The 24,971-nt window shown below is 37.0% G+C and overlaps 1 protein-coding gene and 1 long non-coding RNA gene across 3 annotated transcripts in view; both read right to left on the bottom strand.

Annotated features, from left to right (window-relative positions):
• Nucleotides 1–2,929, bottom strand: LOC127508980 (uncharacterized). Of its 2 annotated transcripts, XR_007929061.1 has the most exons (3): nucleotides 2,654–2,929; nucleotides 1,055–1,367; nucleotides 1–897 (listed from the first exon to the last, which is right to left on the bottom strand). It is a non-coding gene; the product is annotated as an uncharacterized LOC127508980 (long non-coding RNA). The 2 variants fall into 2 exon arrangements; XR_007929060.1 differs by having other exon boundaries at nucleotides 1–1,367.
• A 4,181-nt stretch (nucleotides 2,930–7,110) lies between these two features.
• The window catches only part of LOC127507987 (NACHT, LRR and PYD domains-containing protein 12-like), a 59,947-nt gene continuing 42,086 nt past the window's right edge, over nucleotides 7,111–24,971 (bottom strand). Inside the window, 2 exon segments of the mRNA XM_051885407.1 lie at nucleotides 7,111–8,510; nucleotides 16,121–16,167. Coding sequence (XP_051741367.1) covers nucleotides 7,777–8,510; nucleotides 16,121–16,167 — 781 coding nt within the window. The 3' untranslated portion in view covers nucleotides 7,111–7,776.

The raw sequence follows: 24,971 nt of genomic DNA, 5'->3' as shown, positions 1-24,971 counted from the left end.
TTGGTTTTGATAAATAGAACATTTATTACAATACATTGTTCATGTAAAATTACAAAATAGAATTGTATTTGGTTTCTTTTTTCTTTTTTGATGTAATGTAATGTTCATTTAACAAGGAAGATGTGTCAACGTTAAGAGTAATGCACATGAATTTACATTGATTCATAAATAAAAAAAAAAATTGCCTCCTCATTTCAGAACACCACTGCACGCCACTGATATTATATATATATATATATATATATAATTCTGACCACAACTGTAGATTAATTCTTAGATAATGATTTTATCACCTCTATTGATTAAATTTAAGCATTTGACACAAAAGATGATTCATACATTTACTTAGGTTAAGAAATGGCTTTATAAAGGGAAAATGCCTATATAACTGACCACAATACAGAATATGAACAATATCAAAAAATTTGAAGTCAGTCGTCCTTGCCACACTCAGCAAAATATAAATACTGTTATTGCTAAAATCCCAGAAAATATCAAGATATCTTTATCACACACCCCTAGATCAGTGTGAAATGTTAAGCAATATACCAAGGATTCGGTTTACCTGGGGTTTAGAATGACCCAGGTTTAACTCTTTCAACTGAGGAAACATGGATCATGTTCAAACAGCATTTGTAAGGGGGTGGAATGTCTAAGAAAGGACAACGGTGTGAACCATGGAGGGTTATTATACTAAGATCATAGTGTAAGCGGATGAATTCAGCTTGATGATGTTTGGTCTCAGATCAGTCATTATGACTTCGTCCTCAATGCCCATCGGTACCAGGCTTCAGCACGCCACAGTGTGACGTTGAGTTCTGTGGACCCACATTTCAGGTCCAAGTCAAGCACTGGGATTTCTCCCATCTCTGATGATGTCATCCTTATTACTTTAAGCTGTAAAAAAAAAAAAAAAAAAAATGTATAACACAAATTGTGTACTCAGATGTTATTAATGTACCTTCTTATGGTGACATATCCTCCTGATGAAAACAGGTCAGGTTCTTCACCACTTTTTTCTTTTGAAGGTGGAAGCAGGACCTCCAATACTAACCTCTGTTCTTGTTTGCTCAATGGGAGGGGCGAAGTTTTAAAAATACTTGACTTGTGCGCTGCAATTATGGAGTCTTTTCCATATGTTTTATGTATTGTGTAATTTTTGATAATATATGTCAGATCTTTGAAGAGAGATTGGTCAGATTGTGGGGAGGTGTACATCCCACAAGGCTGCCAAAGTAGTGGTCTGTGTTTTGTCCGGTGTGATTATCCCATCAACTGCCTTGAAAGTTTGGCAGGTGGTGTGTAACCCCACACATTGCACTCTGATTGGCTCTGCTCTGGTGAATGGTAATCCTCTTGAGGCCATTCTGGAAGCAATGAAAAAAAAAAATGTGGTCATCAAAACATTCATTGTGCTATGGAAACAGGTTCTACGAAAGCACAAAAGACTCAGTTAATATTAGCGCTGTCCTCGACTAAAGATTTTAGTTGCTCATTAAAGCAAATAGTCAGCTAATTGCATGTTTATATTAGTAAGCCACATAACGCATAAAAATCAACCTTTGACTGCATATTATACAGTGTGTGCATACTTATTATTACTATTCTGATCATATGTTTAATTAATTAATTAAGGTTGTGCGAGCTGACATGGAGTTCATCACTCATGCTTTCACTGCGTGATGTTTCCAGCCCCCAAAATTCAAGATGGGCATTTTTGCCCTCATGAGTTAAAGTCTATTACAATATCACAGGAGCAAGAGTGCCTTCTCCCAAAAATCAGCTTGATTGCAAACGTGATATTTATTCTATACAACAGTTAACTAAGTTAACATTGTTAGCATAAGTTAACAATGTTAACTTATTAATAATGATTCAATGACATATTTGATAAAGACGGTCACTTGCTTTGTTCCTGAATGAATAAGCTGTTTGAACAAATCCGTTGAATGACTCATTAGTTTTTTACAATTGCTTGGAGACGTTTATCAATACTTGGGTCTCTTTTTCAAAACTCTGCACACAGTTCTCCTTACCAACTTTCAGCTTCACAGCAGTTAAATTCTCATTCAAAATGCACTAAAACTACCAAAACACTCATTCATGTCTCAAATAATCAACTCCTTCCAGAACACCAGCAAAGGTTGTCAACCAACAAACACACTTTGACACTCATAAAACACAGACCTAAAAACACTAACAACAGATAGCATTATACAATCATTTCTTTAGTTAAATTTCTTTACAAAACAAGAATGACTCTCTTAACTGTTTGTAATTCACTGCAGTTTGTTATCCATGTTTACATTACAGTAGAAAATTATTCTTCTAGAAAAAAATAGTTTTCCTCTTTTGTCTAGATGGTGATGAAATACAAAGACTAATAACTTTGTAGGTGTTCAGCTCCATCTGATTGTTTTGATCGTACCGTATTGCTCTGATTATGAGACGACCCCGTTTTTCAAGATGTTCCTTTTGGAAAAAGGCTTTTTGAAGACCAAATCTTGTATTTTAGAAAGAAAATGCTTTCATTTGAAAATAATTTTCATATTGCATATTTTTTTTTATTGGTAAATACTGGTAAAATGTACCAACAATCACACTTAAAGGATTAGTTCACTTTCAAATTAAAATTTCCTGATAATTTACTCACCCCCATGTCATCCAAGATGTTCATGTCTTTCTTTCTTCAGTCAAAAAGAAATGAAGGTTTTTGATGAAAACATTCCAGGATTTTTCTCCTTATAGTGGACTTCAGTGGCCTCCAAATGGTTGAAGGTCAAAAATACAGTTTCATTGCAGCTTCAAAACGTTCTATGCAATCCCAGACGAGAAATAAGGGTCTTATCTAGAGAAACCATCACTCACTTTCTAAAAAAAAATTAAAATTTTATACATTTTAACCATAAATGCTCATCTTGAACTAGAACTCTTCTTCTTCTTCTTCTTCTTCTCTATTAGAATTCTGGCAGTGTAGACACTGCTAAGTGTATTACTGCCCTCCACAGGTCAAAGTTTGAACTAAATTGTCTTATACAATATGCTAGAACAAGTATATAACAGTTAGTTAAACTTTGACTTGTGGAGGGCAGTAATACACTTAGCAGCGAAAACAGTATGTGTTCCCAAACATAAGTTTCCCAATTAAGCTGTCCCATTGTTGCACTTTAATACTTCCAGTACAATCTTCAATGTGACGAGACTGTGTCTCCATTAATGAACCTCGATATTCAACGGTATCTGTAAGGCGGCTCACATGTATAACACGGCCAACAACAGCATATACCTATTTAAAGAGCATGTTGCAGGTTACTTCCTCGAGATGAATATATAACCTTGTACGAAAATACCATATGAAAAGGCACATAAAGGCCATTAGATTTTAACAAAACTCAGCCATACTAAAATTGCATGCAAGGCCCACATAATGCATAAGTGCCACATAAAATTGCACTATTTGGCTCATGTCTGAGCTTCACACCAAGCCTGGCATCTTGAACAGCGGCATGACACCGCCACCTCAACAGAGGTGATACTGCCTTCAATAATATTGACCTCACCCACATCAATCTTGAAGTTAATCATTTCCTTCAACCCAGGCAAGGCCACTTCAATTTCACACTTGTCAAATACAACTTTCCTGCAAAAACTCTTGTATGTGCAAGTTTCCCAATTAAGCTGTCCGAATCAGTGGTTCAGATTTCGGTAAACGAGGCTTTGTTATGTCATAAGTGTTTTGAAACTTCAATAGTTCATGTGAATTTGGCAGTTTGATTTACACTTCGAACAACTGATTCAAAACAAAAGATTTGTAAAGCACCGAAGCTTCATGAAGCAGTGTTTTGAAATCGCCCACCACTAGATATTGTTGAATAAAGTCGTTATTTTGTTATTTTTGGCGCACAAAAAGTATTATAGTTGCTTTATAATATTAAGGTTGAACCACTGAATTCACATGAACTGTTTTAAATGTTTTTAGTAGCTTTCTGGGCGTTGAAAAAGTTCATTGCTGGCTATGCAGACCTCACTGAGCCATCGGATTTTATCAAAAATATCTTAATTTGTGTTCTGAAGATGAACGAAGGTCTTACAGGTGTGGAACGACATGAGGGTGAGTAATTAATGACAGAATTTAAATTTTTGGGTGAACTAACCCTTTAAGTTTTGCTATGTATAGGTCTTTTTCTTTTGAATTAAAGTGCGCAGTGAACTCTGTTGCCTTGAAACTCATGCTGGCATCATTCATTTCATATTCACTCCTGGCTGTCCCTGCCTGCCAGTATTGTGGTAAACATGACGTCCGGAGCTCTATACATACTGTATGGAGATATTTTCCCGCAGTCCTCAACGTCTGCTACATAAATCTGTTTGCTTGATGATTTGGCCCTTGAGAGAGGGTTTTGAAATGTATTAGATGTGTGTGTAAAGGCAGTGCTCCCTTTTGGATGACAGGATAATGGTGTTGAATGGCCTGCAAAAACTTGTTTTTCTTTGCTTGTCCCTGACACAGCAAATGATCCTCTGTCTCTCATCAGGGTGGTCTGAAACTGTCCAGATTGATCTGGAAAAAGTGTTTGTCTTGTTATGTCATCCTCATAGTAAAGACTATCTGGCTCAACTTAAAGGGAAGGAAACAATAATGCTAGATTAATGTCACTATTGTCTGTATAGTAGACTGACGGCAGAAGATTAGTTCCAGATTGGTCAATAGCTGTGTTTTATTCACGATAAAACACGGCTATGACCGCACGGCTGTGTAGTACTGCACAACACCCTTAGCAATCGCTCTTAGCAACATAAACATTTTTTTTTCATTGAATTTTACCATGTAGAAGGTTATTGTGAGAGAGATATAGAGTGACCATGTTTATTACCTTATTTCCTTCAGGTCAGTCTTATGTTCATAATAAAAATCACTTTGAATGTCCGCTGCGATCTTGTCCTTTTAACAGTTAATGGGTTTTCCGTGCCTTGCTGACAATGACAGCACTAGTCAAAGCATTTGTCATTTGCGTCTTGTTCCGTGTTCACAACAAGTTTCAATATAAAAGTCTTTGCGACTGAGTGACTCGCTCATAAAGACAATCTTTGCCACCATCTAATGGCGTAATAAATGTAACTTCTGTTGCTGTTCACGGTCAGGGACTATTTTTTCCAGGAGAAAGAAGGCTTTTAATGATTTTATTTCATGAAAGTTGCATTGATACAAATTTTTTGTCTTTAATATTTGTATTGTGTGGTAACCGTTTTATAAAAGCAATAAGCCCTGTGAAGCCGTGGTTTACAGTGAATTTATAACAGCTCCGCTCCGCATCGTGCCTAACAACGCCCCTTAGCTGTTATAAATTCACTGTAAACCACGGCTTCACAGGGCTTATTGCTTTAATTTGGTCTTTTAATTTAGGGTTCATCTTAATGCATCATGCACTTTTCTTATAACGGGTTTCTATGGGGGACAAAACTGATCTATTATGCCCATTTTGACAAGATGTAATATAAGTCTCTGGTGTCCTCAGAATGTGTCTGTGAAGTTTCAGCTCAAAATACCCACAGATCATTTATTATAGCTTGACAAATTTCCCCCGATTTGGGTGTGAGCAAAAACAAGCCGTTTTTGTGAGTGGGTTGCTTTAAATGAAAATGAGCTTGTGCTCCCCACCCACAAGCATTCCAATACACTGAGGCATACATAATACAGAAGCTCACACAGTAGTGATGGGAAGTCTGGTTCTTTTTCGCAAACCGGTTCTTTCGGACAGTTCGTTTCAATGAACCGGTTAAAAATACTGGATCACCGGTTCTTTATTTCCTCATGTAATGACGTAATTTCTATCTCCTGGCAGATGAAAATAAAGTAATTTGTAATCATAACTTCAGTTAAATAATAATAATAATAATCGTCATTTTTATCTTCATGGATAAGTTTCTTACATTTACTTCTGCAAAAGCACACAACGGTGCTCAAATGGTGTGAAAACACAATGTTTTACATGTCTTAAAGATATAAAGTAAATAGACTAGTCTTCATCAACTTTTTACAGAAACCATCCAGCTCATAAAGATTAAAATATAACGTGATACACAATAGTAAATAGTAATATCAATTTACATGTGACTGAACAGTTGCATGTTCAAGTTAAAATGTTGTTTAATAAAACTAGTTGCATTTGCATTTTCCAGTACGTTTTATTTGTTATTAAATAAATTTACATTTTGCCAAATTCCCCCTCATTCATGTCCTCAGTTCACCCGTGCTCATAGTATCATCAGCACAGCATCAGTTATCCTAATGAAACAGTTTGTTTCAGATGTCCAGTTTGTTCACAAACTGGACATCACTAAGGTCTGTCCAGCCCCACACAGAAAAAAACTCACAAATGTGTAACTATGAAGACTGAACGCCACCTGGGAGAACCCCAAGGGGTCTGGACCCGATAAATTTTTAAGCCTAGGTGGGGGTCACAGGTAGGTGGCCAGAACAATTTTGGTCACCTATGTATAATTTCAAGGCCCTAGACCAACACCCAAAACAGTACACTAACAGGTCAAAAGTTTAACCTTTCCGTGATTGAACGGAGAACATATCTGAGATAAAAATGTTGAGTTTTAAAGGGTTCTGCAAGACATAATTTTGGAGTCTGGATTTTTTTCACATTGCAGCAAAACAGACTTAAAATACTCCATCATTTTTGTTCATACTTACAAGTGTTAGACATTGACAGAAACTGTGAAATGTCAACTTTTATTTGTGTACACTCACAATAAAAACAAAACATTGTGTTTTTATAAAATAAATAAAATATACATGGTGCTCTTTCCTGCCATCTGTCTCCACAAACATTATTCTTATCGCGAGAGTTTTAGTTGCATAACATCAGTTAATTAATTTTTTTTGCAAACGTTTTGCGCAAATCTGTAATGGAAATGCGGCTACTATTGTGATTGTTCTGTAATTTCTTAATGACTTGCGCAGTTGGTAAATCATTTCTAAGAGTTAATTTCTAAGGCTAAAATAATACACCATGTATTAATTAGCATATTTATTGTAAATATCAAAGATAAAAGTCAATCATGAGATAAGTTTCATTTGAAATAAAAAAGAGCAACTGATTCTGTGTTGAAATTTTATTCACAAATGAGAAGTCATGACATAATTAGTAAAAACACTTTCAATTAAACACATTATCACACTCGTTTGGGATCCAGAAAAATGAAACTTTGATCATGTGATCCCAGTGATACCAGCCTTTACAATAGTCACATTCAATCTACAAATTTTTATAAAATGACATTTACAACAAACATGTTTTATTAAAATTATAAATACACTGTCATGTTCAAAACACAGTGAAATATAAAGTGTCTGCTGTGTGTGGTGTACAGGGATATTTATTGACAAGTTATCTTCTCTGTTTTTGTGAATTGTGGGGACATTCCATAGGCGTAATGGTTTTTATACTGTACAAACCGTATTTTCTATCCCCCTACACTACCCCTAAACCTAAACCTACCCATCACAGGAAACTGTGCACACTTTTACTTTCTCACAAAAACTCATTCTGTATGATTAATAAGCCTTTTGAAAAATGGGGACATGGGGTATTGTCCTCATAAGTCACCTCTTCTTGTAATACCTATGTCATACCCATGTCATTATACACATTTGTGTCCTGATATGTCACAAAAACACACACATTTATTAATGTAATGAAGAGACTCTATAACATCTCACTGTCACTGATTCATCATAAGCTCAAAGCATTATGGGTAGAGTCTCTAATCAGTCTGTTCTGAATCATCATCATGTTTACTGAAATAATATTCACTGGTACAATAAAGCAGTTCCAGTGATGATTCATCACCAACCCTAAACCCAGGATAGAGCGGTTGAGTGAATGTGGTCTGGACTGTGTGGATGAGGGTAATTTTTTTGGGTCCAGAGATGCTGTAGAAGGACAGAGTTCCTGCACTGTGATCCACATACACTCCTGTTCTAAAGTAATCCTCCTCCTCCTCATACACTCTAATTCCTCTGCCTAAGCATTTATAACCATCATAATCATCATCCTCTTCTTCTTCCACATACTCTCCTACTCTACAGATAATGGGCTTTACAGGGAGATCAGTCTGTATGTTATTGTGACTGAATGAGTAACTGTAGGGAGAGCAGTCCAAACTCCAGGACTGATCATTAGATCCAAACTCACACTCTTCACACTCTTCTTCACCCTCTTCACACTCTTCTTCACCCTCTTCATTCTCTCTCTTCCTCCTGATGCTCTTATATGACACTGATATAGACACATCATGTCCACGCCACTCAATCTCCCAGTAATAGCGTCGATCACTCACACTCTCACTACACAACACCTGAGGATTATCTCCATCAAATCTGTCTGGATGATCAGGATACGACTGCTCCTCTGGGTAAGTGTTAATCACTGTGTTGTACTCAGACAGACGGAGGCGTTCACTCACTGTGTTCAGATCTGGAGTGGGCCGATGGAAATCTGATGGAGATAAAACATCACAATCAGGATTTATCAATCTGTCCATCTTTTAATCAACACTGTAAACATAATTTCTGCTACTTGTTAAATGTAGTTAAAACCACACAATTACTGCACATTCTGTCCTGATTTAATTGAGTAAATCCACTTAAATGTCAAACTGAAGTTTACTTCATTTGTGTTGAATGAACTGAAACTGGGCAGTGGATTTTTAGTTCCTAGCATGCTTTGTAATCGTCTGGATCTATTACAGAAACTTTCTATCTTCAGTCTTAAGTTCAGTTCTGACGAGTTAATTAAGGATTTTTCACAAATCTTGACTTGATTTATGATTCTTCTCCTCTCTCACAGAATCTCATCTGTAGTTGTGAATCTTAAAGCGCTCCATCAGTTCGGTGATCGACTCTCAGTCCTGTTACCAAGAGCAGCTGCTGTGATCAAAGAATATACACTAACAAGAAGCGACACTCAATAGAACGTTCCATTACAACACCGGCGCCCAGCAGCAGCCCTGTGTTTCTGCCATTTTGGGGTGAAAGCGAGTCGGCAGTCCACTCGTTTCTATGGCAATATCAGCTGCTTTGTTAAAAAATGTACATTAAAGCTGAAATCCAAACTGAATGAAGAGAACACTGTCACAACCGGGACTAGAACCCAGAATGTGTTGCTGGTAGCCCAATGCTCTAACCACTACACCACGGAACAGTGTAGACCCAAATTGCAGAGAATCACACGAGGCAGGATTGGAGAAAAACAAACAGTCTTTACTTAGTGTCCTTCTTGAATAAACACAAAAATTAAGCACCAAAAGCAGGGCTGAAGAAGGTACAGATCCACAAGGCAAAAATGTCCAAAAACATAAAGCAAAGTTTCCAAGTAAGCAGGTCAAAGGTCTGAGTAAAAAGTCTCTCACAGTATCCAAACAAAGGCCAAAAGATCTGTCAGAACAACAAAACTTCAAGACTGAGCAAAGATACAAACAAATGCAGGTCTTATATATGCCCACAAACACACACTAACAAGCCAGGCACAGGTGATATCATTGAGCTAATAATGAACAGGAAGTCAGGAGGAAGTTGTGGAAGGTCTTGTGCTCTCCGTTTCCCTCTGCTGGACAGACCGTGGTGTGACAAACACAGAATAAAATACTATCACTAGTGATCATCAAATTCTTTTAACAGTTTATTTTACACACTTTGTGTTTAAATCTTCCACTTTTTTCACAAAACCTTTGCTCTCTAGAAACCCAGTCAGTTTGGGTTAAAATTCTTTAAAAGGCTTATAAACACTGAATTATTACCAACATATGAAATTAAATTAAGGACATGCATCAGAAAAATTGGGAATGTTGGACAATAAATATATGAATATAACAGCTTGATTTTGCAGTGTTGTCTAATGTCTGTTAAAGCAAAAGTGTCCAAAAGTGGGAATTATGTGATAACGGACACAGCAATGCATCATGTATTATAAGATCGTTATGTTTGTAGCGTAATCCATTAAAACGTACAATATAGCCTATTTCAATTCAGACCTAGATACTATTACTATTATTCCACTAGGTCTGAAATATATTGTTCGCTGCAAACATGATGATCTTAAATATATTAATTATTAATTTACTATTAATAAATGTGTAAAGTTGCATAAAATGGAAATACTCAATAAAGTAGGCTAACTACGTTACCTCAGATGGATGAATGGTTGGATTCCACAACTGGTAAAATAAAACATATATAAGACAATACAACATTTACTGTAGGAGCCATACAATTTACTGGTGACTTAATTTAAAAAAAACTGTTCTATTGCACTTCTGATTTGGCAGTGAAATGCACCGATTTTGGGTGCGTAAGATGTGAAGGATTCTATGGTCCAGTTAGTATTTTCACCTCATAATGGCGGCTGCGCTACCGGAGCGCCATCTAGTGGCTGTTACCCAAAAAGTATCAAAGTGTCGCCTCTTGGGAGACTGTCCTCGCTGCAGCCTGTAGCACGATGACGTAGCTGGATCAGATCCAACACGTACTGGACGTTGTTACGCGCATGCGCGAAGGTGTGTTTTGGCGACGTCACAGACGCATGCGCAGTAGAGAGGCGGCGAACGTTCGCACGTTCTTTGGTCTTCCGAGAAGAATCTACCGAAAAATGGTGGATTAATTAACAACAGTGATTGTATGTCGGTAGGTAATTAATCTTTATTTAATGTTTTGTTGTTTCATGTATAGTCATGCGTAGTGTTATGTATCCGAAGCGGTATAAACTTGTTTAGCTGACATGACTTGTATAATGCTCACAGCGATTCTCATTTTCATCTTATACTTCAGTACATAATACTATGTGGACAGACTGCAAAAACAATTACTTCCTGAACATGCTGCACAACATCCACCATTATAACACAGCCTAAGAATAGTTGTATCACCAAGTGATCAGTTCACCTTCAATGGTTATGGTCAGATAGTACTTCTAAGTTTTTTTGTTATATCTTACAATGACCATTAATTTTTTCATGTATTGTAAAAATCACTTTTTCTTGTACTGTATGTGAAGGTACACCTCCACAGTCCCTAAATGATAGTGAGAGACTCACCTGTGATATTACACAAATAGACCAAGTACACTGTAAGTAATGTCATGATAAACACTGCACTGCAAAATCTCTCTTCACTTAATAAATACAGTTGGATCATAATATTTTGTCTCTTTTCAGACCCCAGCCAAGGTTCAGTGATTGACATGACAGCCCTACAGATTGTGCAGCCAAACAGGGCATGCTGGATGCATCCACAAAGCAGTGACCAAATGAAGATGGTATGTTGAATTATTTTGCATTTTTCTAGATAAAAAAATGCTTTAAATGAAAAGGAATCAACAATTTTTGGCTCAAGTAGGAGCAACAATTCTGGACAGATCAGATTTTATTACCTTGGGACATCCAAATGGTGTTGAAGGGACTGTGAGTATTATCACATGCAATATCATGCTTTTGTTTTGTGATGAGTGATTATTAAATTTGGTTTCTCTCAAATTATTACAGATTTTGAATATCAGCCTTTCAATGGTCAGAGATATTGCTGACTGAAAGGTAATATTTTTCCTGTCTTCTGTGCAGAACCTTTTTTTTTTTTTTTTTTGGAGTGAGAAAGTGTGCATAAGTGATCCTTTATTAACTGTAATTTTAAATGGTATCTAACAGAACATAAAGGTCCATTGTTTTAGCTCGTATGTGACAGTGACATGGTTGCCACCGTTGTGTGCAGACCCTTCAGCTAACTTACCTGTAAGTATGACTGAAATATTTAATAGAAGTTAACTAGGGTCATTTTGGGTGGCATTTAAAAATGTTTGTTGTCTGTATTAGGACCATATAGCAGAATGTGACAATCTTACTGCCTTCCTGGGCATCAAACCATTGGATGATATGTGTAAGTCTATTGTGTTTAAATGATCAGTTCTCCTTAATGCAAGTAACACTGAGATATGTTGACATAACTAACAGTTGTATCTTCCAAGAATCATTTAATAGAACCAGTTTTACAGATCATGAAACCGAAAAGCAGAGAGATGTATTTGCTTGATTCACTGTACGGCACTGACTTCAGCGATTGTTGTTACATTGATCCCTACAGGTTTTTTCAGAAAAAATATTAAGAGTTCAAAAGAAGTTCAGGATTATGGTAGTTCTGTTTTGTGCCATACATCTTTTTGCATACATTTTGTTTTTATGGCTAATTTTTCATTGATGCTTAAACTATTTAAATCTACCTAATTATTACCAAATTATCTTTTATAGTTCAAAGATAAAATTGTTTAAACAATGATAAATGAGCCAAGAATTTGTTTGGGGTTGTTCCACCCCAGTTTGTCTTTGTTATTATTTCATTTTTATTTTTAGTCCATTTTTGTTTAAATTGTTGTTGTTTAAATGCGAAGAATTGTTTAACAATAAGTGTTTATTTTCCTTGATAGCTTTGTCAGATTGCTGTCTTTCATTGTTAATTTATTTTTTAGTTTGTGAGCAAAATCAATATCCAACAAACTGAAGATATTGATACAATCAAACAAAACCATTTAATTAAAGTTCATTACTATTGTTTATGTCTGTTTTGATGTAACTTGCTATTCATTTTACAGTACGCACTCTATGTTGTAATGGGAGGCGTCTTTGATTTTGCTGAGGTGAGCTATCAAAACTAATGATTTGAGGAAAAGTTTATTCTTAAAGGGTGATTGTTTCAGCTAACACATGTGGCCAAACTGTGTTGAATGCACATGAGAAGTCAGTAAAAGCCAGCCGTGCCCTTGTTTTTGGAGTCTTCAAATGTTGAGCTACTAAATGCACAAGAGTAGTTACGGCATCTTCAACACCCCTCCCCGCCCTATACACAAACTGAAAGGGAACTAACTTATCGTCTACATGCTTCAATACATGCTTTCCACTCTCACAATTTTCTCAAATGTTTTCATCACCAGTGAGGTGAGGGCTACTGGTCTGAAATCATTTAAAACCTTTTGGGGTCCTACATTTTTCTGTGGCATGTTTCCAAATTTGTGGGACAATTTGCATTTTAAGAGAAATGTTAAATATGCCACTTAGCTATTAACTGCATGCTTTCAGCACCTTGCCACTAATGTTATCTGGTCCAGGGCTTTTATTTTCTTTTATCCTTTTAAAAGAACCTAGCCACTGTAGAAGCATCAATACGCTGATCAGGCATAACATTATGACCACCTTCCAGTGGTGGAAAGAGTACTGAAAATTTGTACTCAAGTACAAGGTAATGTTACATTGCTGAAATAATACTCTATTACAAGTAAAAGTACTGATGTCAAAAAAGTACTCGAGTAAAAGTACAAATTAATCTTCTCAAAAACTACTCAAATTACAAATTACTAATTATTTTTAGCCAGCAATATTTAATAAATTATCAAAATATATTTAATCAAATCATACATCTAAGTAGAAAATAGCTACTCTCAACAGAGCACTTTCACCTTATTCATGAAGTGCATGAATTAGTGGTCACAATACTGGAATTTCTAACTTCAGTACAATACCTTGAAAATTATCAATATTCAGTATCATTTTAAATACCATGGGGAAAACCACCACATACTGTATACCGTAGATATTTTAATATCTAACTTTTTTGTCCATCCATTTTGTCAAGGCAATCATTATTTTCTCGTAAGACTTGTGACAGTAATCAATTTGAATGGAGCGGTTTAATTCAAGTCTTCTGAACAGACACGTCCGCTTTATACGATGAACAGATTTTAATTTAGGCTTTTGTTTACATATTTAAACATTGATCAATATTACAATAATCTCACTTAAACATTTGCTCACTCTGTGTATTTGTCTTTACAATAGGGTAACTTTGTTGCAGTAGCTCACATGCAGCACAACAATGCTTGATTTCAAACTGAATTAAATTTAAAGTAAACAGTCAGTAATAAAATAAGAACAAAAAAATTACCTAAATTCAGTTGAGGTATTCAAAATATGACAACACTGAATTTATTTATATGCCATGTATCTTAAAGGGTTAGTTCACTGAAAAATGAAAATTCTGTCATTAATTTCTCACCCTCATGTTGTCCCACACCCTTCATTCATCTTCAGAACACAAATTAATGCATTGCATGATGACTGTCAATAGGAACAGTGGCGTGCACAGACCTCTGCGTAGAAATCGCCTTCCGTGGCACATCAATATGACCGTAAAGGGGCCATTTCACGATTAAAGAGGCAAGGGCTCAAGCCATTTTAGGCAATTTAGAAATCTTGGCCAGGACGTGTCTGGGAAAAATGGGACATATGGTCACTCTAATTGACCTATAACGTGCGATGGGTGCTGCCTCCGCAGCTAAAGCACAAAAGCATGTTTGAATTTAGCAGTGAATGTTCTGATCTTACCGGTGTTGATGACTCGTACGCTTCAAAGGGTTCAAATCAATTGCCTTTCTCCTTTCATATCTTGAATTTTATGAACATTCTAATTGCATTCTATATCATGCAGTGAGTTGTTGTCCTGCATCAAAATCATCAGTCAACTCTATGAAATGTCAGATGACCTATGTAGGTCTGGGGGCAGGGCAAGTGTGTTAAATGCGTTAATTTTAATGCATTATTTTGTATATTTTTATCTCTTTTTCTCTTTAATTATGTACATATTATGAAACTCATACAATGAGTTTCAATGGAGGGACTCGACGTTCCTTTGTTACTAGTTCTAAAGTGACATTTTAGAATTAGTAACGAAGCCTTGGTCAACACAGCTCTGTGCATAACCTGCAGAAAAATATTGTGCATGAATTAAGATCACTTTTTATTAAATCATTACTTTTGTAGTCTATTAGTTAAAATGTGAGAACACTGTAGCCTATTAATTCATTCATATGATTTGCAAAACAAAGAAATGAATAAGTAGTATAAAAGGTAGCCAAAATTTAACTACAGTGGAATTATACGCAGGTGACAGGTGGAAGGAGACAGAGTAAGTCACGTGCTTAAATATGGGAAGAGAACAGGGCTTTCAACCTTTAAGAAATAAAAGCTTTGAAAGACATTTTTAACGAGTTTGTCTCTTATGCATTAAAAATCAGTTTTGATTTTGCCACAACGCATGTTTGCATACAGAGTTCAGTGTTTGTATTCCCTGTGTGATGGGATGGAAAATAAGATGATACAGCCTCAGTAAAGATGTTAATAATATGAATGCACTTTGGTCCATAATGAATTCAAAAAGACACTGTAGTTATTACAGTGAAAATTAAAGTTAAATTTGCATGAATAAGAACGTGACCATATAATGTAACAATTGCTTAAGGATGATGGGAAAAAATGGATGCTATGTTAATTGCATTAAATACTTTTAACACGATAAACTGAAAAAATGAATCACATGCGTTAACGTATATATATATATATATATCTAAGTGCCATCTGAAATTTTCTTCTAAAATGAGCATTTTTATCAAGCTCGTATGTCGTATGTTTACGTTCAGTTATTTCACTTTAAAGGCAATGAAAATTACCTATTAATTGCCATTAAAGTGAAATTACTGAACCTAAAAATACGAGCTTAATAAAAATGCTCATTTTAGAAGAAAATTTCAGATGGCACTTAGAGGCTTTTGCATCTGAAGTCTTCATATATATATACTGTATATGTGTGTCACAATCACCAGCTGGAGTGCCCTGGTTGTCCACCAGAAGGCACTACCCTCTTGTTCATTGCCATTCACACGTGAACTACATTTCCCATAACTCTCTTCCTGGACTCATCATGCCTGATTATTTCCACCTGTGATTCATTATCTTGTATATCTTTGCCTATTTAAGTTGTGTTCTCCTTTGCTTTTGTAGCGTAGACTTGATGGTGTTACTGCTGCATTTCTGAGTACCTGTATTCTTGTTCCGTGTTTCATGTTCTCTGCCTGTGTCCTTGGATTCTGCCTAGTTTGGAATTCTGTGTGTATTTGACCATTTGCCTGTTTTTGACTATTCTTATGGATTGTCCTAAATACATGCTGCACATGGATCTTCATTCAAGTTTCGGAACAATGAGTTTGTAACTGCGTGTGTGTGTGTCTAGACGTACATTTTTGCAGTCTTGCTGTTATCCTGATCTTTCCTCCATGATCCACACTAAAAAAACAAACAAACAAACAAACAAACAAACAAAAAAAACATACAGTGTCAGTAAATACACATTTAATCAATAAGCAAACACACACACTAACACATTCACTCACTATACACACACTAACACAATCACATTGTGATTTTTTTAACGGGAATGTTTGAGAAAGTGCTTAAACTAGAGGTCTACAAAGAGGACCTGAGGAACCCGGACCCGACCTGGGACCTGTAAGGGTTCGGGTCTATATTTTAAATGGTCAGCCGGGTCCGGGTCGGGTCCCAATCTATTACTTTGAGTCCCGGGTCTGTTTAACAGTTTGTGGTGTGCCAGGTAGGGCACTGCCCCCCAGCCCAGAGCCATTTATGATTTGTGGGAGCTGTTCAAAAAAATAAAAATAAATTATAGAATTTGAGTTTATATTTGTCTTATCCTGTTATTTTAGTGAGTAAAATAAGTAAATTAGAACTAAGTGATTTTTAAATACCATACTGTCACTTTTCCACCCACTGCTGCTGCCTTACACTCCCCACCAGAGGTATCCGTTTCACCATTAAGGCTTTTTCATTGCACACACGCAGTCACTTCACTCTGGACTACATTTGACTGATCACATTCACACCTGTTTCCCATCAGAAACCCTTTATAAGCTGCACTCCCTCAGACACACGTTGCTGAGTATTGTTTTGGCTTTCGTTTGCATCCCGTGTTTTTCCTTGTTGTTGGCTCTGTGTTTTTCCCTGTTGTTGGCTTATTTCCTACTAGATGTCTTTCCGTGTTCTGCCTTGCCTATCTGTGTTTTTGATCCTAGTGCTTGCAGTGGCAAAACTCGGCACTCTGTTGCTAGGGTGTTTCTAGGCAATTGCTAAGGTGTTCTGGGTGGTTGCTAGGGTGTTGCTAAGGTACTTGGGTTGGTTGCTAAGGTGTTGCTAGGTGGTTTCTAGGGTGTTCTGGGTGGTTGCTAAAGTGTTGTAAAAAAAAAAACTTTATTACAAAAAAATACTAAACTTTAACAAAAATTAGCTTTTATTGTTATAATTGTGATTTCATAATATTTTGATATGAATCCAACTGAGAAATAATTGTGAAAAGATGTCTTTCAGTTACCCAAATAGCACACAGCAAATAGTGGAGCTCTGCAGCCATTTACTGGTAAAAGTGATAGTTTTTTTACTTTTAAAACTGCATTTTCCAAAATATGGGCAAAAATCTTTCACTAAACCATGTCAAATTATCCATGTTATCCCCATAAATGAAATTTAGAAATGTGGGTCTTTTATAAAGTGAATTTAACATAAAAAGCTGTTTTTGTATAAAAACCTATTTAAAAAAAAAAAAAATTTATTTAAATTTTAATTACATTTTTAAATTAAATTAAATTAAATTTTTAAATTTTATATAAATTGTGGAGACTCCAAAGACCCTGAGTGTACTTCCCAAACGAAGACCACACAAGGGTTAAATTATGCAGGTTTTCTCCTTTACTATTGATGCTTGCTGGTTAGTGCGAGATGCATTCTGGGATACCTGGCTGTCTCAAGTCTGCACAAGTCATTCTTGATGCATCCTCGATAAAAGGGGCGGATCAAGAACACCGGGGATCCGGGGATTTTAACTGTACTTGGCTAGATGTGAACTTTGAATTGGAACAGTACTTGGACAGCGACTGATGACGTTTCACAAGAACACAAGTACAGACAAGAACGCATATTGAGAAACGGCTAGGATTTCAGCAGTTTGGCAGTTTGACATGCAATCTGAATCACTGAATCGAAACAAAAGATTTGAAGATTCGAAAATTTTGAAATCAGCCGTCAAGTCAAGTCACCTTTATTTATATAGCGCTTTTAACAATGCAGATTGTGTCAAAGCAGCTTTATAGTGATAACTGGTATATAATTTTAGCTGCACAGCAGCTCTTAAAGAAGATGGTGTCATAACCAAACCATCACTAGAAATTGTTAAAGTCGTTATTTTGTTTTTTTTGATGCACAAAAAGTAGTACCTTTCTGGATCTTGAGAAGTTCGGTGTCATTGCTGTCTATGCAGGCCTCACTGAGCCATCGGATTTCATCAAATACATCTTAATTTGTGTTCCGAAGATGAACGAAGGTCTTACGGGTGTAGAACAACATTTATTTTTAGATGAACTAACCCTTTAATTAGTTTGGTTAAAAAAAAATCTAATCTTAAAATAAAAACAACCTGCAGTGGACATTCTGGGAAGGTTCTCTTTAGGTTGTAAAAATAAAACCAAAAAATAACCTGCAGGGAACATTCTCTTTAGGTTGCAAAAAAAGAACCAATAGAGAACGTTCCCAGAAAGTTCATATTTGTTTCCCCCAAAAAAATAACCAAACGGGAACCATATGGGAACGTTCGTATTTGCTGGGTATCTTTCTAGAGGCCTCCGCTCGCCAGAGCTCCGCTTAGATACAATATGGCAGGTTGTAGGCTCTCTGTGAGCCTCTTTGTGAGCCTCTTTGCATGGTACCCTATGTGTGGGCCGTAGTTAGGCCTCCTCTTGCTTTCTCTCTCATTTCCTTACTTTCTGCAACATGTATGAATGTTTGTGTGTGTGTGTGCGTGTTTGTGTTAGATTAGTTTGTGTTAGAATAAAAAAAGTCTCTTGTAGATTTTAAAAGAAAGTGTCTTGTATTATGTACTCGAAGATTTAATGTCTTAAACTGTTGATCCTGTTACTTAGCTATTAATTAGTGTTTTTTTTTGCCTATTTAAGGCAATTTGGATCAGTTAATAAAATTAGCAATGTAATAAATTAATATTACAATCAATTAACCTGTTTGGCCAATGAACACTCAGTGTTAATTGTTTATTAATTCTAAGCAATGTTCATTTCCAGGTTATGGGAAATAACATTCTTATTGTACAGTACTACTCAGAGCATGTAGTCAAAATCTGCATGATTAGGGTGTAGGAACCATGGACGAACCAGACAAATGAATCATTCAGATGATTCTTTCAAAACATAATTCCAGAAACCCAAACTCAGAGAAACTAATTTTCGGCTCCAGTCCGTCTACAGAAAACCCCTGCTAGGTACTTTTATGGCACCATGCTTCCTGACAGAAGGAGAGGTGACAAAACTTAAGCTATTTGTGACAAACCAAATGGTCACCAAGAAGAAATAGAGTCTTTGATCTCTAGATCAAAAGAGACAGAGACAATGCAGATTTTGTTTCTCTGAGTGACCTAACTTTACAGAAAAACCAACAAAGACTGTTCTACGACTAAAACTACATCGAATTGTTCCAAACAATTTGAAACGGACTTATCAATCATCTTTTAATTGCATAAATTTTATATCATGTCTACACATGCTACATGTGACCAGTTATGTTTTAGAACACCCACAACTCATGTAACTGTGTAACTATTGAATGGTTGAATGAAAGTATTTCGTGTCGGATATGTTTTTAATTCTCTTCCTCTCCTCTAAATCATGGCTTGAATGAAATCTGTGTAAAATGTATCATATTCCATTTAATAGAAATTGTCTAAAGGGTACTCTCTGCCGAAGCCGGCAATTTCAGAGACTGGAGATAACGCTTATTTTATGATTGGGGGCGGAGAAAAGCCACCTTTTGAATCAAGATGATATCTGATTGGCCAGAACTCCTCACAGAGGTGGGACAAACACCTAAGTTTAAATAGTTGTGTCACAAGACAAAGAACTAGTAAGTAAGAAGTAACGTAACGAGTAACCATGGAGTAACAAGAAGAAGAAACAAAGACAAGACCAAGCTGACAAAAGACAGACAAGCAGCTCATTCAAGCCATCCAACTTTCACTCCCTTTTCTTTTTTTTTTACTTAATTTTCTTTTTCGTTGAGAGTCTTGTGTTCTAAGTTTTGCCGCAAAGTTCAACCAACGACTTTTGCCGCTTCAACTTTAACTCCAGCCATGACAAAAAGACTTCCTTTCATTTTGCCAGCACGCTCAAATGTGATTTGGTTTTACCTAACCACCATCCGGACCTGAAAAGACCCTGCAACAAATCATCGACTAGGAAAACCCTTCTCTCCACACCGACGAGAAAATTCACATTTAATGTCGACTCAAGCAAGTACCTCCAGATTCTAAAACTGAACTGGTGCATTGAATTAATGATTTATGGTTCGTTCAGGTCTTTTGAAGTGCATATTTTGCTCGGAATCCTGTTCATCATATCACTCTCTCTCTTTTAAAACTCCTCTCTCATTTCCTTTCTTACTGCAACGCATATGAATGTGTGTGTGTTTGTGTTAGATTAGTTTGTGTTAGAATAAATAAAGTCTCTTGTAGATTTAAAAAAAGAAAGTGTCTTATATTATGTGCTTGTAAAATTTAATGTCTTAAACTGTCGATCTTAAAGTTACCAGGCTCTAATCAGTGTTTTCACGATAGTGGATATTCATATCAGTTACCAGAGCTTAAAACGATCCGAGCAGACTGGACGATTCAGTTGCTCGGTCGTAAACTAAATGACTCTTTATAATTCCCTATAAATTAATTATTTCATTTGAGCTAATTTTGGTCCGTTTCCTTACAAGGGACTCCAGTATGGATGAGCATGAAACACGGACAACTTTACATGTGACATAAACAATACTTTATTAACTAGACTAAACACTTAATTACTCTAACATTCACACACATACATGCATACAGTTTACCAAGGGAAAGAGAGAGCCAAAGCAGAATACAGGAAAGCAATAAGTTACAGCATTGTTTGAAATTCAGCAGATCAACAGCCTTGAGCAAACCATCAGTTCAGTTCTAACATGCCCTTCTTTAAAAGGGGTAAGGATACTTAATGTATCAAATAATGACACTAAGTTTGAAACTCGCATGTCTCGCCAATTTGAATTAAAGTGTCCTGATGCAATTTGTGGAGGCTCCCGTTGATCTTTGCTGATGTTGACTTGATTAAAGAGAACCAGTTGGATTCATAGGATCTTTGGTGAATGGAAGGTCTAGGCTGGAGCCTGGCACAAGCTTGAGGTTCTTCAGATGTCTTCTAGCTCAGCATCATCATTATAGAGTTTTTCAGTTAAAGAGCACTGTGATCTTGTGATCAGTGATTGCCTACAGGTTGTAGGCTCTCTATAAGCCTCTTTGCACGGTATCCTATGCGTGGGGTGTAGTTAGGCCTTCTCTCGTTTTAGAGAGTCGTCATGCTGAGGCATCAGGCCTCCTCTTGCTTTAGAGAGTTATCTTTATAGAGGCCTCACCAGAGCTCCAGACAACATCTTTGAGTTGTAGGCCCTCTGTGAGCCTCCTTACGAAGTGTCCTGAGTGTGAGGCATTGTTAGGCCTTCATATTGAGGCCTCTGCTCCAAGAGCTCGGCTAGACGGTGGGGTAGTATGCTAGGTTGTTAGGTTCTCTAGAGCCTCCTTGGCTACTGACCTTAGTGTGGGGGGTTGCTAGGTCACCTCTCATTTTGAGAGTGTTGTATTAGGCCTCCACTCTGCAGAGCTTGAATAGTTGCCTCTTCGAGGCATCATGTTGAGGCCTCTGTCCTTAAGAAGCTCTGGTCTATGACGTTGCTGGTGTAGGGTTGAGGATTCCTTTGAGTCTTTGACTTAGCCCAGCCATTAAGGCACACATCCCTTCGGCATGGCGGCGTGGGTATACCGTTCCTCATATCGTCCTCTAGAGGACACAGAAGGAGTTCCCATTCGAAAGGGAACGTCTCAGGTTATGCAGGTAACCATGGTTCCCTGAGAAGGGGAACGAGACACTGCAAGTGCCTTTTTATACCCTCAGTTGCATCTGCGTTAACGTCATAGGCTGCCACTTTACAATGTCAAGTTCATTGTCGTGTTTAGTTCTCGTGTTTCAGATGCCAGTCATGCCGGAGGCATTTCCCCATAGTGCCCTCTAGAGGACACAGCGTCTCGTTCCCCTTCTCAGGGAACTAAGGTTACATGTGTAACCTGAGGTGTTTGTATGTATGCCAGGTTCACACATACTCCGTCTACAAGTGTGTATGCAGTGTGTATTTTTTCCGGTGTCCATGTTAACAGGTTAGACTGTTCACACTGCACATGGACGTGGTCTATCAATGTGTTCCAAGAGCAGAGTCTATTTTTTTTCTGTGCTACAGGCGCTGAATTAAAGTGACAGCGCATTGTTCGTGGTCAAAATCAACACAGATTGACATAAAAATATAGTAATCTCACCATATATGAATTTAATTATAGTACTACTGTTTTATAGTGTCATCTTTTTATTTTAAGCCCAGAGTAAAGCACAGAAAAGCAAAACACTTCCACCAAATCCGATTATTTGTGCATTTGAGTGGAATCTGAATTGAAGGATTGAAGTATTTCAAACCACATATAAATGTATCTTGAAACGGATTTGCAAAAATCACATTTCATGTGATCTTTTGCTGTTCACACTGGCAAAGTATGATTGGATTTCAATCGAATATGCAAAACAATCAGATTTTTCTAAATTCAGAACATAGCCTTTGATGAGCAAAAAGATGTAGGATCGATGTTGGTCAGAGACAAACATTGGTTCGATGCCATGAGAAACATTGAATCTACATTGAACATATATTGAACAACAGGAGTTCATCACTAATGCTCAATTTTCACTTCATATTTTAATTATCTTATTAGCTTCAACACTGTTTTAGTGTTACTTTTTTACTCTCTGTAGATTGGATTCATATAGCACAGAGCAAGTGATAATTTACCACTGAAGCTGGCTATTATTAAACCTCTTATTAAAAAACCACAACTTGATTTTAGAGAATTAGTCAATTACAGGCCGATCTCAACGATCTGTCAAAAATACTAGAAAAGGTAGTATCATCACAACTATGTTCCTTTTTAGAAAGAAATAGTATCTGTGAGGATTTCCAGTCAGGATTTAGACCGTACCATAGTACTGAGACTGCTCTCAGAGTTACTAATGATTTGCTCTTATCATCAGATCGTGGTTGTATCTCTCTATTAGTGTTACTGGATCTTAGTGCTGCATTTGACACTATTGATCACAATATTCTTTTAAATAGACTCGAAAATTATGTTGGCATTAGTGGAATTGTGTTGTCATGGTTCAAATCATACTTACCTGACCGTTATCAGTTTGTAGTAGTAAACGAAGAGATGTCATATCGATCACAAATTCAATATGGAGTACCGCAAGGCTCAGTACTAGGACCGTTGCTGTTCACTCTGTACATGCTACCCTTGGGAGATATCATTAGGAAGCATGGCGTTAGTTTTCACTGTTACGCTGATGATACTCAGCTCTATATTTCTTCGCGCCCTGACGAAACTTACCAATTCACAAAATTAACAGAATGCATAGCTGATATAAAAAATTGGATGACCAGTAATTTCCTACTACTAAATTCAGAAAAAACAGATTCTAATTTTTGGACCAAAAACGTCTTCACGTAATAACCTAGAATACTGTCTAACACTTGATGGCTGCTCTGTCAAGTCTTCGTCGTCACTTAGGAACCTGGGTGTGCTCTTTGATACCAATCTTTCATTTGAAGGCCACGTTACTAGCATCTGTAAAACCGCATTCTTCCATCTTAAAAATATATCTAAACTACGACATATGCTCTCAATGAAAAATGCATAACAGTTAGTTCATGCGTTCATGACCTCAAGGCTAGATTACTGTAACGCTCTACTGGGTGGTTGTTCTGCTCGCCTGATAAATAAACTACAGCTCGTACAAAATGCAGCAGCTAGAGTTCTTACTAGAACTAGGAAGTATGACCATATTAGCCCAGTTCTGTCAACACTGCATTGGCTTCCTGTTAAACATCATATAGATTTTAAAATCTTGCTAATTACTTACAAAGCACTAAATGGTTTAGCTCCCCAGTACCTGAGCGAGCTCCTAATTCATTATAGTCCTTCACGTCTATTGCGATCTCAGAATTCAGGCCAGCTGATAATACCTAGAATATCAAAATCAACCGCAGGCGGTAGATTCTTCTCCTATTTGGCACCTAAACTCTGGAACAATCTTCCTAGCATTGTTCGGGAAGCAGACACACTCTGTCAGTTTAAATCTAGACTAAAAACGCTTTTCTTTAACCTGGCATACACATAACACATTACCATTTTATATTTTCAAATCTATTAAAGGATTATTAGGCTGCATAAATTAGGTCAGCTGGAACCGGGAACACTTCCTATAACGCCTGATGTACTCGTTACATCAGAAGAAGAATGGCATCTACGCTAATATTAGTCTTTCTGGTTATCCCGAGGTTCACCGTAGTCAACCGGATCCGGGCCGTATCCAGGTGAGACCAAGGACCTGCGCCTTGACACGACCACAATGCAGCCCTGAAGTATCAGCAGAGATTGAGTCAACTAGATCATCCACTGTGAGGGCCTCATCGACACGACAGCCACGACACAGTTCCTCAACAACCGTCCATACCGCCGTAATGAATACGATCCTCAATTGGATGGAACTGGAATAAATACTTTGAATGTTGCGACCCTGTCGGAATTATGATAGCTACCTGAATCGTAACAAAGCACTGTTGGCCAGAGGAGAACTGGCCCCCCGACTAAGCCTGGTTTCTCCCAAGGTTTTTTTCTCCATTTAAACACCTATTTGCCACTTGTCTGCCACCTGATGTCACCTGATGGAGTTTGGGTTCCTTGCCGCTGTCGCCTTTGGCTTGCTTAGTTGGGGACACTTGACATTTGACTTGACATTTGATATTCAACAGTGCTTTGATCTGCCTGCATTGACACTATTCTTTTAAGAGCTGCTGTGCAGCAAAATAATGTACCAGTTATCAATGTAAAGCTGCTT

This window comes from Ctenopharyngodon idella, chromosome 3 (assembly GCF_019924925.1).
Source record: "Ctenopharyngodon idella isolate HZGC_01 chromosome 3, HZGC01, whole genome shotgun sequence".
Classification (NCBI taxonomy): domain Eukaryota; kingdom Metazoa; phylum Chordata; class Actinopteri; order Cypriniformes; family Xenocyprididae; genus Ctenopharyngodon; species Ctenopharyngodon idella.
This window is presented reverse-complemented; position numbering and strand designations above follow the sequence as displayed.